Raw genomic sequence first — 18,694 nt, forward strand, 5'->3', positions numbered from 1 at the left:
AAAGCGCACATCAATCAATCTCAAGCGTCTCTTCCTTTATTTAAACACGCCTGGACGTGGGCTGCTGGAGATGTTATAGGCTGAGCTCAGATTTCAGGGTGTGAGCAAATAAGGAAAAAGTGGTGATCTGAATTAACTGTAGTAGGCCTGTAGTTACAACCAGGAAGGATGCGTAACGCCCAGTGGACTCAGGGACAGCCTGGATTTAAAGATGCTGCTGTAGTGGTTTCAAAAGTGGGGTTAAAGAAATAAAAGGGCATGTCCGCATAATGAATGTTTGAGGAGTTTTATTGAGGAAAATGAGCAGAACAGATGATTTGGCACATTTAGAAAAGTGCAAAACAATGTTTGTTCAATCAGACATAACATCAACTTAAAATAAATTTGACTGTCCTCTTCAAAAACTATAAGGGCAGATGTGTACATCATGATACAAGGAAGGAACTCTTGTCTGTTGACTTCTAAATCATTAAAAAAAAAAAAAAAAAAAAAAGAAAATTAACAATCCAGTGATTTTTGCAAGAACAATTCATTCTTGCAATAATCATTGTTGCAACTTTTACAGAAAAGCTAAACTTAACATCAGCTATTTTCAACATTAACAGCAACTACCTGACCAAAAAAAAAACAAACATATAAACTGGAAATTGCACCATACTGTCATCAGTATTTTCTTCATAGTGAGGAAAAAGCAAGACAAGAATCAACGACAGGGCCATCGAGAAATAAATCTGGACATGAAATGCGCAGCATTCAATGGATTTTTACAGAAACCAGTATTTTACTGTATGAAGGCATCTGTAAAATTTTAACAGCTTTTTCAAACGTGCAGCTGGGTATTTATTCTCACACCATACTTTCAAGATTTCATAAAGAACCTTTACCATTTATGACTTTAGCATAGAATACCAAATACCCATTCTTTAACATCCAATCACCCAAAAATAGAATTCACTTTTTTTTGACAGTTTGAGACAATTTATAACCACCTACGATTTTCTCCACAAGTCAGAAATTGAAGAAGAGTCGAGACTAAATCGGGGTGAAATTCAGTGTCAGTGTCACTTACGCAGTCAACAGGACAGCCATTCTGCCCTGCTGAATTATTCCTTTAAGCTGGGGAGAGAAAGGGACCAATAAGCCCCACCATTAACAGCTGGAAGTAGGTAGAAGGAGATATGATCTGACATGTGGACAAAAAAAAGAGGCACTGTATTATTCTGCCTGAATTCCCTGTGCACAACTGTACCATGGTAGATAGATAGATAGATGTTTTGCGTAAGAGTATTAATTCGTAGGCTAACATGGTTTCATTTTTCCATTGGTAAGACAAAAGTGTAAAAATCTTAAGTGTAAAACCTTAAGGAGGAGGAAGAGCGCTCAGATCAAGATTACCTTGATTCTGTGGAAGAACAACCGGACTCTTCATATTAACATGAATTAAAAAAGTGCCTTTGCTGAATCAACAACTATAACAATAGCTTGGGATACAGAGGTGCATAATTTACTCGCCTACAAAGCAAACAAACCATGAGGTTCATGTCAGAGGGTGAGAAAGATATGCCATTGATGTGAGCGAAATCTGGGAAAAATATGTACACATATTTTACAAGAGTGCTTTATCACAACTGAATGTTACCAGGGACGATCAGTTTGTTTTTCAGGGTCCTACATGTGAAATTCTATTTTTACTATGAAGCTCTGTTCACACACAGCCTCCAAGGGACATGATTTCTGAAATGAAGCCAATGCATTGATGGCTAAAGGAATTAGTTTCCTGCTTTATGCCCAGAAATTGTGACAGCTATATTGTAACGTGAGTAACATTTGGTACAGAATGTTTGTTGTTCCCGACTGTTGTAGCAAACAGGAGCATGATGGGTCATCTTTTTTCCTGTTTGTCAATTGTTGCTGCAGGTCAGTCAGTCAGTCAGCCTAGATGGACCAGGGTCATGACTGTGGTGTACTCGTGCTGCAGACTGTCCGTGTCAGTGTCGCACAGCGTGTAGTCATCTTTAATGATTCGGTCACAGCCAATTTCACCATTGCCGAACAGGCCAAAGAGCGGGGTGTTGGGGAACACCTTGTGAAAGGCATCGGCCTCTACATTGGTCTGGTTGTTGTAGTAGTTCTGGCCTCTCCCCACGCAAGCAAACATGAACCCTAGGGTGTTCCTCTCAGGAATTTTGGCTGCCTTTAACCGCCGGATTGTGGCTTCAGCCGCCTTTGGATTGCTGATGTCTTGGTCCAAGAGCACAGATGCCCCCTGCACCTTAGGGCCACTCAGGGCCAGGCCCACCACACCATATGCACCCTGGCTACAGCTACAGAGTGAGAGATGAGGGGAGAGGGAAAGTGTGAACATTGCAAAGAGTAGCTAGTAAAAATACTGCTATAATTTAGCTCCAACACTTCCACTGTTTATCTGATTCAATCAGGCCTTACTAGCAGAGAGACAAAGGGTATAAGTGGCAGAGAAATTAAACTTCAAAACAAGGTGTATTCTCTGGTGGCATGGATGACCAGAGTTCCACCAGCACTTGTTACGTTTTTCTATTAAACCATTGTTTGTCTTCTGTTTTCTCAGAAATGGTCTCAACTTTAGTGCAGAACACTAACTCACCAGTGTCTGGGAGGAGAGAAGACACTTTCTACCAGTCCTCCAGCAATGAGCGCTTTGCTCTTGGCCAGTGGCTCCAGCAGCTGGCTGAGGAAGCGTGCTCCCCCAGATTTATACGCCTCATAGACAAACATCAGCACCACACGCAGATCTGGGTTGTCAACTAGTCCTGGAGAGAAAGTACAACAAAGACAACTGAAAGACTTTACAAGTTTTGGATTCCTCACTTTAGATCACTGAGTATTTCCCTAAACTCACCTGCTTCTTTCAGTGCAGCTGGGGAGATGGACTTCTTGCAAAAGTGAAAGGGCTTGATGTTGACACCCTCCATGGTAGGGAACATTATTGCAAAGCCTGCCTCCCCTTCTTGGTACTCCTGAGGAGGGCTGGAGCAAGAGCCACTGGGAGTCACTGCACAGAGACAATGAGGAATGTCTTATTTAAAGTCACTCACTCATGTTATGCGTCATGGAGGAAGAAAAACTGCAGGCCCTTGGGCCATGTTGACATATGACCAAAAAGACTCACATGAATGCACATGAACATTAATAACTTGATTAGATACACATGTCATGGTTGTGGCAAAGCTGTTTTCAGTTTGATAGATAAAGTGTCTGAAAGGATGTTTGGGAGCCAAGAGGCGGCAGAAGATAGGAAAAAAGGGGAATGTGAAGGGACTTGGCCAGCGTTTCTTCTATTTTTTTTACTGACTACTTAAAAAAAAAAAAACCTTAATCCTAGCATCATTGCAGTATTTGTTGTAAAAGACTGTAGAGAAAAACAGACATCTGTAATAACAGATGTAGATCCTGAAAGAATGTTATGAACCAGAAAATTAATATTTTGGAATAAAGGAAAAAATAATCTGTACAGAGCTGGGAGACACCTAGCAGAGGGAAACCACGGAGACCTAGGAGCCAGCATCTAGTGGTCATTAGAGGAACTGCAGCTCAAGGAACAATGGCAACACATACTCAAGTCAAATATGGTTTTGCCTAATGGGTTGGGATTTTTTTTTTTTCCTCTTTAAATCATACCAACACTGCATATGCTCATCACATCAGAACTTTAGTAAAGAGGTTTAATAAGAGGCACTACACAAACCACAGCCTCAGCAAGGATCAGTCAGAGATGCATAAACATCAAGAAAATCAACACACACGCTGCTGTATAATTTCACTACCCGTAATCAAGGGCACAAACTCAGAGTATTTAGCAGATGGATGAGCTTTGTGCAAATGAAAAAACATTAGGCTGTAATGTCATGAATATACAGGATCATAAGACTGACAGCCTCATTCACCACTCACACACTTTTCAGTTTCTAGGGTTTAAAATTGTGCTGAGGTAAACCCCTGGTGTGCAACTGAATTTGTACAAAACCTTTCATTGTTTTCAAAATGAGCAAATACTGCATATTAGTATGTCATTTATCCACATCCTCCTCCATTTTACAGGTTATGGAACTCATAAAGGATTATGCAGAAATACTACGACTAGGTGTATCATAAGTCATCTTTTTAATACCGCAGCCCCACTACCAACATGCATAAATGATTAGACATACACTAGGCTATTTGGCAAACCTATTACAAGAAATCTATATCTACCTTATCCAATCAAAGCTTTAATCCAATTGAATTAGATGTGCGTGGTGACCCTGTGCTGACCCTCAGCAGCAATCTCACCAAATGAGTGTTATCAAAAACAGCCGAGGCTGCCATTAAACCTGATAGACGATGGGAGCCTGATAAGCCATCATCTTGAGGAACGAGAACATGGCTGATGGAGAGCGGCTTCTCCGGAGGGTTGTGATTATATGGAGAAATGGGGAGCACAGCACCGGGCAGACTAGGCAATCTATCAGAGGGTGAGGCAGAGGGGTGCCAGCCACCAGTGGTGCTTTCCAACTAGGGAGCAGCAGCAGGGATTAATGCATAGTGCTCACTGCTGAAAGGTAGACTATTCTTCTTAGCTTAGCTCAAAATACCTGGTTAACTTTTATTTTCTCTAGAGTATCTTACTAGTTGAACATAATAAGGCCACATACATGTACCATCATAGCTTTGAAGCTAATTTACAAAACATCTTAATGCTAATACTGCATTAAATGATTCCCTGAATGTGATTCTATTTGGTGTGAGGAGAAATGTTTATTTTCATGTGTATGAATAAGGACATATGAGGGAGACAGAAGAGAGGAACACTTACAGACTATGCCTGGTGTAGCAATGCCCATGATGTCACAGCCTTTGGGGAAGAGCAGGTTCATCTCTTCAACTGTGTCTGGACTATGGCGACTCTTTTTTGCTTCAGAGTAGTTGAGAATAAAAAAAAAAACATGGTAATGAGAAAGATCACTGTTTTATAGGCCTATCATTTCCATCTTAAATGAGGCATAAACTTTTAGAAATTAAAAAAAAATCTCTGGGCAGCAATTTCAGATTTAGACAAATTTACATCAGCCTAGAACCTCTGCATTAGCACTAAGACTGTAAATCCACTTTTCTTACTGTTTCAAAACACTCTGGTTTACCACCATAGTAAATGTAATTTATATATATTAAAAAAAAGACATTAAGATGTATATTAAACCAATATTTTAAGTTAATAATGACACCAGTCAGTATGCAATGTATATTAAACTGCAGGTAACCTTAGCAATTCTGTCCTCACTTCATACTGTTACCAATTAATTCCCACTGAAACAAAACTCCCAATTATTTAGACTCACGACAAACATATATTGAATGAGAACTTTAAAACATCCCACCTTGTTTTTTAAATAAGTGTGTGGCCATGATTTAAGTTCCATAATATTCTATGAGATGTGCTAAAAAAAAAATAGGTCACCTGTGCTAGATGCTCAGTCAAAAACAAAAATACTTTATATGTCAAGAACAAGACAAATTGAAACCACAGTGAAACTGCAGTGACAAAGAAAAAGGAACATTGGTCTAAATTTGAAACTGCAAACAAGGAACAGATGTATACACTGGGCTTGTGATCAGACGTTAATACCAGATGTTAACCCATCCAGGGCTTGCAGTTAAAAGGCAATGGAGGGTAAAACAAGCATAGGTAGAATGAATGGAACAACCCTTGTTTTGAAACAGCGTACCACCGCTCTGGCTTTACAAAAACGACCAACTAATATTACAAATATGAACACCATGTCTTGAAAAGCATACTACCACTAAATATGTATTGAAATTTACTTAAATATACATATAATCTTGCATGTAAATGGTTCCTTGGACTGAATTTTTGTGCTGTCCAATAACATTACACATTTTCAATTCCAGTCTGTCTAAATGAGCTTGGATATTTAGCTATGCAAGATGATGAGCTTGTTTTAAAGCTTCCCTCTGTCCTGATTTCATTTATTCAAGTTTTCTTGCCTCTGTCAAACATGTGTAAAGCATAAATAATACAAGGTTCTCTATGCTTTCCAAATTATTTTCAAGGCATATGAAATGCCTCCTAATACAGACCTGATGGTGTTCAATGTGGATATACAATTGAGACTTTTGACTGTATCTAAATTAGGATTTGTTGGACGGGCCTAATTTATAAATGTTTACAGTTTGTATTTTTTATAAATAATTAAAACAAACAGACCTATTAGTATAGATGTCAAAGGTGTGTTTCAGTTATCTCAACAATTTAAACTCCTAAGCAATACATTTTGGTAAAAAAGTTTTTGTTATATCACTTACCAACAACTCAAACAGTAATGTATGATACAGATGTGCTTTAATTGGACATATTCTGAGATGAAGAATGAATTACTTAATTTAATACTAACCTTTACTCTGTCTGTAGCAATAAGCTTGTCCAGTGAAGGCCTCACAGTCTACCATTGCCAGAACTGTATTCGGCAGGAGAAATACTTTCTGTAAAAAGAGCAGAGAACATGTGTTCAGAAAGTGTAAAAACAAACTGTCTACAAAACATGGTCCCAACAATATACCACTTCTTGTTGTCAAAGTTATTGACTGCTAAATTAACATCACTTTGTCTGAACAGCTCATGGTTCAGAACATTACAACCGTTATTAGATCAACTCAAACATACATGTTGTTCAGGCTAAAACTCTCTCTTTCGGGTCCTGAGAGGAGTTTTAGGTTCTCATCTGAGGACTATACAAGAAAAGAGGGATTCAGTCATGTGAGGCAGCCGACCTGGCAACTACTAACCAGAGTCTTCACCACACTTTGGCATGTTGTTGTATTTGCCAAACATGGTCCCTGAACAGGATGTGTCCCCTCAGTTCCCTGTCAAAAACAGCTTTCTATTCACAGGATGCGTGTGGGGATTTACCTCCACCTCCTCAGCCAAGATGCTGCAGAGGGCATGGACCTCTGTGTTGGACGGTCCACAGGCTGACACCCAGGTGAGGTGCTGCTGAGTCCTCAGCACTCTGCGGGCACAGTTTCTCCACAGCCTGCACACACTGAGCAGAACCACAAACACATTCAGCTTCACCTGCTGGCCGAGGTCGGCAGGAGAGAGAGTCACTTCAAGTTTCTGTCAAAAACCGAACAAAAACACGACCGAGCCCCTGAAAACAATTACACACTAGGTTCAGTGGGTCAGCAGCTGTTCCGCATACGGCTGAAAAATACTTTCACTTCCACTCGACAGGGATTAACATTAGCTTAACTTCAGTGTTTAGCATATAAACATTTTCCGCTACCTCGCGATCCGCAGGAGCGACTTGGTCGGTACGAACGTCAGGATTCGTTCAACCACTTCGGCAACATTACTAAGCACGTATGCGGCCTTGCTGTCTTGTAAACAAACGGCGAAATCTTGATTTTCACCCATATTTCTCTCTCAGGTCTTGGGATTTCCAGCGAGGGCTGCCCAGCGACGAACTCTCACCTCCGCTTTATCACCGCGGCCGAGGGGCCACACCGCCCCCTGCGGCGAGGAGGAGGAGGTGGAGGAGGAGGAGGAGGAGTCCCCGGACCTCTGCAATCTGTCAACTTGATGAAGAGCAACTTTTAAAGAACGTTTCCTTTGATTGGTAGTCATAGAAAAAAAGAGCAATATTGATCTGTTTCACACTATTACGTTTATTTCTGGTTTTTCTAATTTGTTTTTTTTCTACCTCTCCACAGCAAAGTTTTTTTATATACAGTCTATGGTCTTGCCTGAGCTGTTCACAGCTCATGTCCACACTGAGGCTATAACCTCTAAAAGGTCGTAAGCAGACACTTTTATCATATTATTCATTAAAATCATTGTGTTATCCTTTTATCCATTTGAAATACCAGTTGTACTCCAGCTGTAAAAGTGTAGTGCAGCATTTTGCATTGCTTAACTGAAGTGAAAGTATTTAATATGCAACACCCCCCCCCCCCCACCCACATTTCTTTTTCACAGTATTTCAAAACACGCAAGAAATATTTGTAATAATGCAAGACTTGGGAGTAAATTACACTTCAAGCATTTATTCATGATCTTTACATTTCCAATATAAAATTGGAGACACAAAAATCTAATCAGTTTCTAAAAATGAACAGAAAAGTGAGTACAGTGCGCAGACATTTCTTTCACTTAGCTGAAACAAAACAGTACATTCAAGCAAATGTGCTAAGAATTCCTTCCCTGCTAAACTGGAAGTGCACAACATCACTGGCTGAATAAATGTTTACAATAGAGAAGAAACAAAGACACATAAGCAACTTTACATAAAGTACACATAATAAAAGACCCTTTTACGTAACCTTGGCGTAACTTATGGCTTTGTTCATGATGGTTATGTGCAGTATTTTTCCCCCCAAAAAAGTGCAAATTCTCCAAACATACATATACAGTGAATTTTAACTGACCTTTGATTACAGCGTGTAATGGAAACAGTGTAGTTTTGACTGTAGCTCACCGAAGCCGTTTGTGCTACCTTGTGTAGAGCTTGTTTCTTCAGGATGACAAGATCAGGAGACATATAAACACAGCTCCCCACATTATGTGTAGCAGCCGTATATGGGAGCCAGCCATATTCAGAGCAGACAAGGCAATGTGGGGAGAGGAACAGAGCTGCGTCAAATGTTAACCATCTCCATTAGAGTCTGATCCAGCATCTGTTTTACGCTCAGGCCCTCTTCTTTAGCACGTGTGAGTTTATCTGTTAATATAGCATTGCATCAGTTAAAAAAAAAAAAAAAATCATAAAAACAACAGCGTAAAAATGCACAGAATACAAACAGACAAAGCTCTAGTCCAGGTTAATTAACAGTGTTAGACATAGGCTGGATATTGTTGCAAACCTTATGAATCTGAGACAATTCAGCTCTGTTTTTTCTCCCACAACAGATGTTAGTATTCAATAAGCAAATACATATCTCCAACTCTGAGCCAATTCCACAATCTCAACTTGTATTTTTTGATATGTAATTTTCAAAGCATATTGTAAATGTTATATTCAAGCTATAGACAGGGCTGTTGTCACAATGTATGGTCCAGACCAAGCTTTTTTGTTAGTTTGGCAATGGATTTAAATGATGCTTATGACCTATTGCATCAAGTTCAAACATCCCTTCGGCGCAGTTTCAGGTCAATCAAAAAAGTCTAACTTAAAAAGAAAAAAACAATAGGACCCCAAATCAGATACCCTGGCAGTGGTTAGGGCTGGCAGCTCTGTCATGTAAAAGGAACATGTTCGATATGACTTCTGGCCACATGAGACTACAACTTACCTCTAACGACTATTCAGCCCATAGAAACATATGGTGAAAACTCTCTCTACATGCACTGATGGTCAGCATTCCTTCCTGCCATACACCAAATTATACATCCTCCGCCTTAGTTGAGTTTAGCTGTATATTGTACTGTATATTAATTATATATACAAGCCAGAGTTAACAAAAAGGCACATTTTTATCTGTAACCTGTCACTTGTGTTACTATTTAGACCAAATTGAATTCAGGAAGTTTGTTCATTTGAAGTGTTTAGACTCATTAAAATGTTTGAAGCTCTGCCAGGCTGGTTGTAAGGTCAGTGCTCAGAGCATCACTAGGGTCAGAACCACATCATCAAAATAAAATGTTAATAATTCAAAACCTGGTTAAAAAAAACCTGTGCCCTGTTTAGATGATACTGTACAGATGAAAAGTTACTCACTCTGATTGTGACAAAACAGAGTGAGTCAAATTTGTAATAAAGCCAAAATAATGGGTAGCTTGGTTGTCAGTACAGCTGAGGAGACAACATCTTATCATTTGCTGTTGACGCTTGATTATTTCTGCTGAAAACTTAACTTGCCCTTCTTTTTGGAGATGGATTCAAAGATGCAGAAGGATTTCTAGATGACTTTCAGGATTTTAAGCCCCCAGCTGTGGGTCTCAAGAATCATCACCACCCTTTACCCCACGAACAACAGCAACATACAGATTTCAACCAGATTCATGTGCTACAGCCCTGACAATAACTGAGAAAATACATTAAATCCATTCTGTAGCTGTTCAGAACCTGAGATTGTCTGACTCTGAAACTGCTGTTGGAGCATGCATAATGTGAAAATCTTCCATTTGTATTCCCATTTGTTGAAAGCATTGCTTGGTTTTAAGTTGTGTTGTAGACAAAGTTGTCAATGCTCTTTGTCTATAAGAGCAAAGACAATATGCCCGGACATTTGAGTTTCAGAAAAATTAAAGCATACAAGAGCCCACTCCAGTTTAGGCCTCGTTTAAGGCTACTCTCAGTTCATTGGTCAGAAGGCGGTTTTTCTCAAGCTGTTTGTATAGATGGTCTTGACAGTCAGACAGCAGGAAAGAGAAAAGGGAAAGAGACAGAAAGCAGGTTAGTACAGACGACAGAGTTAGTTCTGCTTTGAAGCCCATCAGAAAACAAGTGTCAGTTTGATTTTAAGCTGTTGGAACTGGCAACCTCATGATCATATCAAAATAAAATCAAGAACTCACTGTTGTCATTCTTATTTCCAACAGGTCTCACAAGTCCCGGTGTCCTGGCCATCCAAATATTACTCATCATCGCTTTTTAAATCGTGTTTTCTGTAGCTTTTACTAATATATTCATTTTTCTTTTCACCCAGAGACACTACGGATCGTCTGGACTGAGCCTACAAGCTGGTAACCAATGAATATCCCACAGTCAGTGTTTAACTTTTGGTGCAGGGACTCAAGCTGAGCTCATCATACGCATACCTACAAAGAGCATCTCTTTGGTTGCATTGCAAAGTAGCTGCTTCAGGACTGTTTGCTGTAGTATTAAACCGCACTTGCTGTTGCTACATTAACCACAGGTGTTGCCAAATCAATTTGGACTTAGGCCATAGAAAATAAAACTAAAGCTACATTCAAAATCCCTAGTGATGCAGCTGATCCTCCTCAGAAACAAAAGCAAAAATAGCTGAATAAACAAAACAAGTAACCTGTCATGACTATTACTTACTTTGCTGTAGTCTTCCAAGTCAAAGGAAATATGTATTTCATGTGAGCACTAGTTTATACAATTAGTTAACACCCCAATACTACCGTTATGCTAAATAACAGTCCTCTCGAAGAGAAAAAGGAGCAGTGAATGGGAGAGGAGCTTCAGAGTTTATTCAAAAGCTACTCGACAAAATAAATTAAACACATAGACAAAAATCAAAAAAGAAAAAGATGGGACAAATAGAAATGAAGAAACATCGCAGGAGAAAAGGGGAAGGGCTGACACAGATGTAAGAATGTTTATTTTACAGAAAGCAATACGGCTCAAAGGTCTGTATGAGACATGGACAAATGGATGATGGCAGCGACAGCCCACTGTGCAGGAGAGACGGGGCAGTAAAGAAATACAGAAACAAAGGAGACAGAAAGTTGGGCTGCGCTGCACAGGAGAGATGATGCTCAACCAGCCTCTGGAGTGAAGAGTGTAAAAATTTAGCTGTGGAAAAAGAAAAAAAAAAAAAAAAGGAGAACAAAAGTGTTGGAGGGAGAAACAAAAGGAGATATGAATGATAAAAGACATGCAGAGCCATAGGACAAAAAGGGATGCAGAAGTAAGGCAGAAGAGATGAGAAAGTAATGAGGAGAAGGGGCTATATTGCAAGAAACTATACGAAAACTGCAGGAAAATCTAACTTAATCAGAAATACCTACAAAACACTTTTAGTTCACACACAAAACAATATTATCAAGCAGTGAAGGAGGATTTAAAAGAGATCCATCCATAATTTAGCAAAAAAAATAAAAAAAATAAATATCACTGCACTCAAACATGCCACAAGAGGGAGCTATTGTTATGTTTTAAGAGGTGTTAGGGGAGTCGACAACTAAGGCACTTAGCAGAAACAAGCATGTGGTGAATTACATGGAAGTCATGTCGTTGAGGGCGTGGTCCAGCTCCTCGCTGATGGCCTTGTACTTCAGTTTCTGGGCATACAGCTCATCTATTGTGTGGTGATTGTTATGAAGTGGCAGTGAAGGATTGGCAACAAAATAAGAACACACAAAAAAACAAAACAACAACAGAGGAGTCAGAGAACAGAAGTCAAAGGGAAATGCAAATAGAGAAACTGGAAAGAAAGCAGTACAGAAATAGGAAGGGTGTATGGAACAGCTGCTGATGTTGTGTCAGATTCTTGAGGAGTCACTGAGAAACTGCCTCACATGTTCCGTGACCCTGTGACGACGACTCGCAACTAGCTGGCCTTGAACAGTCACTACATCAGAATGCCAAACAGCATTGCAGTGAGAAATGTTATTGCCGACATGAATATTATCACGGTGGCCTCTGTGGATGACTGCTTTGTTTTTTCCATCTGCAGCAGACAGCTTACTGTGTAGATATTCAGCCTGAGGACTATTTAACAACCTGCTGACCAAATACATAAACCTAACACTGCATCAATGTTTACAAAAAGAAAAAAGCAAACTTTTGTAAGTGTCACAAATTTAAGAAAAGCTTGTGTTTTTTTTATGATATAAAGAAGACGACTCTAAATCGTTACTTTTTTGTGTGGGCTGGTTGTGTAGTTACAGTATCAAATACCCCTTTACATGTTGTGGAAAAATATGAAAGTAAACTCTGCAAGTGCTTTTAAAAAAAAAAAATTAAAAAAAATAAAATCAAGTGGAAAAGATTCATACCTTCAAGGTCATCAATGGTCTTCTCAAGCTTGGCTACTGATCTCTCAGCGAACTCAGCACGGGTCTCAGCCTGAGTGGAGGAACACAGTCAAACATTAGCAATCCCCATTAAGAGGTTTACATTACTGGCCTCAGCCTTATGGGACACTTAAAGCACTTAAGTATTATAGCTAATAAAGATATGTATGGTCAGCATACTTAAATTCAAGTAACTAATGAGTCACCATCCAATCACCACAGTTTTTAAAAAGCTCTACAAAATACCAATGGAAAAAAAGTTCAGGATGGATATTTCCAGTAAACCCACCTCCTTCAGCTTGTCTGTGAGAACCTTGATCTCCTCCTCGTACTTGTCCTCCTTCTGTGAGTACTGTGGTTACATTCAGAGGGCAGCGTCAGTCCAACATCATCACCATGTTCATACAAGACAGTTTCAAACTGATTTCAAGGTTTGATACCGTGAATCTTCTCGGTCGGCCATCTTACCTTCTCTGCCTGAGCCTCCAGAGACTTCAGGTTGTTCTGCACGGTCTTCAGCTCCTCCTCAAGCTCAGAGCATTTGCTATTGGTTCACGGTGTGGTTGAACAAGCATTAAGATCCCACAGACAGAAAGAGATTTTGTGAGAAAACAAATTATTAAGTTGTGACCTGGGGGAACAGATGGAGGGGAAAGGGAAGGAAATTGTTACCCCTCAGACAGCTCAGCACGCTCCTCTGTACGTTCCAAGTCGCTCTCAATGATCACCAGCTTACGGGCGACCTGGAGTCACGACATACAAAGTTCAGTCTAGTTTGATACGTCAGTACACAGCCAGACTGAATTAAACTCCTCTATATATTTACTGTAATTCTAGTCTTTATTTGTGACTTAGTAGCTATAATATACACCTGACAGAGGATAGCCATTGATGTCAGCTGTTACATTAAAGTGAAAGTATGTAGAAAATGCTGAGCTCAAAGTTCAGAGTGCAGTAATGCTGAGAAACTCACCTCCTCGTATTTGCGGTCAGCCTCTTCAGCAATGTGTTTGGCCTCCTTCAGCTGGATCTCCTGCAGCTCCATCTTCTCCTCATCCTTCATTGCCCTGTTCTCAATGACCTTCATGCCTCTGTGGGAGAGAAAATAGTATGGTACCGATAGTTCCCTATGTACGACTGACAAGAGACCAACAGTTTGTCCCTGTAGATGTATTTCTTAAGGAAATTTAAAGCAGTGACCAGTGGAGCACAGGATTCCACGTTATGTCCCATATTGGTGAAGGTAGTCTGAAATACCAGGACTACACTGGCTTCCACTTTAACTGTATTGATATTTCACATTAATGTACACCAAGTAGGACATCATACACTCTTGACAAGGAGTGTGACTGTATCATCCACTTGTACTAAAAGACTAAAAAGTTTCCCTCAAAATGTTACATTAATCAACATTAATGCAATATAAGTTCCAGCCACTGGTGGCAGCGCTGAACCTAATGTTAATAGAGTGATATTTCAACAGCATGCATCATATGCAATCTTTGATTTTTAATATACTGGACTTTAGCAGTATCTGGCATTTTAGTGCTAAATGTATTTGTCTTCAACTTCAGTGCCATCATGACCGCTGTGCTCCAGAAAGTTTGCAACAGCATCTGACCTAATACTTAAGTACACCAGAGCGACTCAGGACTGGATTTTTCTTCAGTTTGACTTTCATAATCCACTGATGATGATGATGGGATGGACGGGGAACTAAACATTTCTCAAAATATGTGGTTCTATGCACATCAGGACAGCACACCTGTGATTTTTCTGTGAAATATCATGGACTACAAGAATGGCATGAGTGAAGTGTGTTGACCAAGTGATGCCTTATTTTCCCAGCTGCAAGATACCCACCTCTCACTCTCATCAGCAGCCTTCTCAGCCTCCTCCAGCTTGGTCAGAGCTGTGGCCAGACGCTCCTGAGCACGGTCCAGCTCCTCCTCAACCAGCTGGATACGTCTGTTCAGGGATGCTACATCACCCTCAGCCTAGGAGAGCACAACATCACCATCATACAGAGTTAAATCCAGTTTGTCTGTCTATGTTTCAGTTGGCCTTGCAGGCTTACAACATCCCCAACCCGTGGCAGGCTCTCCACAGAGAGCATGGGCTGGGTCAGGAGCACCCATCCCAAGGGAGAGACGCAGGCTCTAATATGCACATTTTACACACGGGTTGAACTGTGGGTGGCATTTCTCGTTTTTTAACACCAATTTTAAACCTAACACGTTAGCTGCAGCGCATTTAAAGAAATGACAGTCTAATTTATCCGCCCTCCCTCTTCTCCTTTCCTTTAAGACCTGCAATTTCCTGTCGCACAGTGATTTTTTCTTGTCGCATAAACAAATTAGCTACAAAAATGGCTACGCTTTTTACACGTATTTCGGAGGGTAAGAAAAGCAGCTCCCCGGTGCAGGAGTTTAACACACGAGAGGATTTTATCTCAGGGCACCTGTGGTGCTGCTGTAACGTTAGCCTACTTGTTACAGGGCGGCTGTTTATCCGGGATGTCCCGGGTGGTGTCCTCTCATCTACCATCCTTCAGTCTCCACATCCTCCAGTGGGCTAGTCCCAGGCATGTCTACCTGACACCTGTCTGTGTTTGAGCATACACGCTCGCTGTCTGGGCCTAGCAGCCACGCTTTTTGACCAGATTTACGGCTAATGCCGCCGGCAGCCTGGGGACTAATTGCCTTAAACCATTAGCAGCGGCTTACTGCCTCCCTCGCACTCCTCTCCTGGTTCAGTTCCCGCTGTAGCAGCGCCGCCCGGTCCTCCGCCACGTCGGCCTGCTCCTGCAGCGACTTGATTTTCTTCTTTACAGCTTCCAGAGAGCTCCCACCGGCCATTTTCGCTCTGTTTCGTCTCGGCTAAGCTAGGCTTTCCTCGGCCGTGTGCGGGCTAATTCAACGCAGACACGCACACGCATATACACACACACACACACACACACACACGCTTGAAGATGCGGCGCGTTTGATCCCTGCCCCCACCGCCTTTAATCAAGCGCTGATGAGGATTGGGATGTGCCACCGGCCCCGGAAGTGCCTGATTTCACACGCAAACAAAAACTTTTATTGAATGAATTGAAAAAATATATGAATTGTGGTGATATCAACCGTTCTTTCAAATTAACTTGGTGTCATTTCTTTTTTACTTTTTGCCAGTTATCCGGCTATCTAATTCTTGATCTCTGTTGGGTGCTTCCCCTCCTGGTAAATTGAGCTCTCCCTATCAAAGCCACAGCTCCAGACATCGCACACTGATTCAGTCATCCGCAACCATGTAGCTCAGTTACGATTGTGTACTCATAATTAACAGTCTACTTGATTAACAAAACACTATTATTATTATTATTATTATTATTATTGTTATTATTATTATTATTATTATTATTATTATTATTATTATTTCGCGCCGCCAACATTGCTGTCTGTAGGTCAAGGCACTTTTTTTGCATTTGTTTCTTTATTAATTCACTGCGACTTCATTATGTCCCGGTTTTTTTTGCGATTTATTGTGATTCAGCATCTTGGACCTCCAATTTATTTACTTACCATAACGGTTCATTATTGTGTATAATATTGTGTCGCAGATGGTCGCTTTGGGCTATTTCTCTTTTCTGTGGTATCCATCTGCTTTTGTACTTAGTCTCTAGTCTCACCTGCCAGTCTTTCAGTCAAGCAAAGGATCAGTCAAGTCCATGTTAAGGATCAGTAATGTTTATCTTTTGTTATCTTGTGATATCTTAATAGCCTAATGTTGTTGTTGACGTCGTGGTTTCTGGTCATGACGTAATCAATTAGGCCTAATTGGTGTAACATTTAGCGCAGCCAATAAACCGGTAATTCCACCGGGGTTGGACACAACTGCAGAGTGACAAATGAAACCAGTGCAACCACAAATCTGTCAAAGATTGTACAGGCCAAAATATGATTGTAAAATGTCCGACTGAAACCCTACACTGGCCTCAGATTCGTCCAAATGACTGTGGAATGCACTGGTAAGCCATTAAGCTGTGACCTTACCATATACAGCACAAGAGCTAAATTTAACTATCTATGTATTCATCCTACACACCCCCAGGTCTCTTTTAATTGATTATTGCATAACTTACTCATTAGAGTTAATCTGTGTGGGGGGGCTTGTAATCTTAGTTTCCTGGGGGGACCCAAGGGGTTGTTCAAGTTTAAACCATTAGGCAATGACAGCCCAACTGGGGCCTCTCCACCAGCCTGTGGTGCTGTCAGCCCAAACTCACATCTGCGGCTTTCTTCTCAGCAAGCTCCAGTTTCTCCTGGGCATCTTTCAGGGCCTCAGAGTACTTGTCCAACTCATCCTCAGTTGCCTTCAGCTTCTTCTGCAGTGCTACCAGGTCATCCTCAAGCTGGGACACAGAGGAACGAGAAGATGTAAAAGACAGACATCATCACAATTTCTCATGGCGTCTGTAAATAATTTTATACAACTACACAACTACACGTTTGCACCAATATATATATATATATATATATATATATATATATATATATATATATATATATAATCAGTCATTTACAAAGATATTTATTCTAAGATATTCGAATAGGTGTATGATTACACTTATTTGAATAGGCGTATGGTTACACATTTTAGCTAAATGTAATCCAATGGTAAATGTAAAATAAATGTAATCTGCTGTTGCCAACTTCATGCAGTCCAAATGTGAAAAGATATTGTAATTATTAGAAGTTAATTTAATCCTGCGATGACACACGTATTAATCCTCAGGAACCCTGCAGCGCCACGGCGCACAGTGCCATTGGCACCCGTGCGTAAAGGGACCAGAGCGGGCTTCGCAGTGGATGCCGACCTGTTTGCTTCTGTCCTCAGCTGCCTTCTTGTCTGACTCGGCCTGCTCAGCTCTGTCCAAGGCATTCTCCTTGTCGAGCTTGAGCATCTGCATCTTCTTCTTGATGGCATCCATGGCTGCTTAGTGTCGGGGGTGTCCACACAAACCAAAAACAAAAGAAACTGAATGAAAGGACCGGAGCGTCTGATCCACACTGAACGCCAAGCTGGAGTGCGAGCTCGCCCTGGCTGTTGTGAGTCAAATATGTATTTTGGCTGGGCAGTTACTGGACACCCAATACTTTTTTGGAAACAACTGCAGCTGTTTGCCAACGCGGGACCTGTCTTTTTCCCGAATCTCTTCACTGATTCGCTCTTCCAAGACATTTGACCACTTCTATGACTATACTTGGGGTATGGACGTCAGAAGGTCACTCCCCCCTCACACCAAGACGTCCACTCTTATTTCTAACACCCTCCAAGTGACAGGCAGGAAGTGGAGTGTCAAGACTCACAGAGGTAGTAGTTCCTCTGAGGGGGGTTATTTGGTGGAAACATGCTGATAATAATGACCTAATTATCACCCAGGAAGAAAACCCGGAATCTACATGTGAGCAAAAGGCCACTGAGACACAATAAGACCATTGTCTTACAATTATTTTGTACTTTTTTTTACAATAGTTGTGCCAAAATAAAGGATTTTAGACATTGTTTACTTAAATATGTGTCATCACTTACTCCCAACAAATTACAACATTTCAACAGATTGGTACCAGAATGAATTGTCATAGCACCTCATGCACGAGAGCTATTCATACAAAACAAATATATCAGATTGGATAAGCCACTGTGAAAGTTTTTCTCCCTCTGTGGGGTGTCATGTTAGCCAGTATGGCTTGTTTGTCTTCCAGGGATCATTTCAGCAGCTCCCTCACAGCATAGTTCAACATCCGTGCAGCAATCAGATAGGCTTTGCTCTCTGTAGAGGTATATCATCAGGCTTGTCTAACTCCTCTCTCAGTTAATACATGCCTGAGAGTTATTTCTCAAATGGGCCGCAGTGGATATAGTGGCGTGCACAGCAGAGGATACAGAAGCTTTGGCATTTCAACAGCC

General features: G+C 40.8%; 2 protein-coding genes across 7 annotated transcripts; both read right to left on the minus strand.

Annotated features, from left to right (window-relative positions):
• Positions 1–270: 270 nt before the first annotated feature.
• Positions 271–7,534, minus strand: fbxo22 (F-box protein 22). Its single transcript, XM_071488446.1, has 7 exons — positions 7,320–7,534; positions 6,944–7,076; positions 6,429–6,516; positions 4,832–4,930; positions 2,879–3,031; positions 2,624–2,789; positions 271–2,324 (listed from the first exon to the last, which is right to left on the minus strand). Exons 1-7 carry the CDS (start codon positions 7,448–7,450, stop codon positions 1,931–1,933), a joined length of 1,164 nt encoding a protein of 387 aa, XP_071344547.1. The 5' UTR covers positions 7,451–7,534; the 3' UTR covers positions 271–1,930.
• A 525-nt stretch (positions 7,535–8,059) lies between these two features.
• LOC139627577 (tropomyosin alpha-1 chain-like) lies at positions 8,060–17,819 on the minus strand. Of its 6 annotated transcripts, XM_071488447.1 has the most exons (10): positions 17,601–17,815; positions 17,010–17,135; positions 14,603–14,736; positions 13,713–13,830; positions 13,412–13,482; positions 13,208–13,283; positions 13,029–13,091; positions 12,722–12,791; positions 11,943–12,021; positions 11,307–11,516 (listed from the first exon to the last, which is right to left on the minus strand). In XM_071488447.1, the coding sequence occupies exons 1-10, from the start codon at positions 17,712–17,714 to the stop codon at positions 11,513–11,515; spliced, it is 855 nt and encodes a 284-aa protein (XP_071344548.1). In that variant the 5' UTR covers positions 17,715–17,815; the 3' UTR covers positions 11,307–11,512. The 6 variants fall into 6 exon arrangements, with proteins under 6 accessions (XP_071344553.1, XP_071344554.1, XP_071344550.1 ...); XM_071488449.1 differs by lacking the exons at positions 11,307–11,516; positions 11,943–12,021 and adding an exon at positions 8,519–8,753 and having other exon boundaries at positions 17,601–17,819; XM_071488450.1 differs by lacking the exons at positions 11,307–11,516; positions 11,943–12,021 and adding an exon at positions 10,208–10,377 and having other exon boundaries at positions 17,601–17,819.
• Positions 17,820–18,694: the final 875 nt, after the last annotated feature.

This window comes from Trachinotus anak, unplaced genomic scaffold (assembly GCF_046630095.1).
Source record: "Trachinotus anak isolate AG129_WGS33_773 ecotype Australia unplaced genomic scaffold, CSIRO_AGI_Tana_v1 ptg000011l, whole genome shotgun sequence".
Lineage (NCBI taxonomy): Eukaryota > Metazoa > Chordata > Actinopteri > Carangiformes > Carangidae > Trachinotus > Trachinotus anak.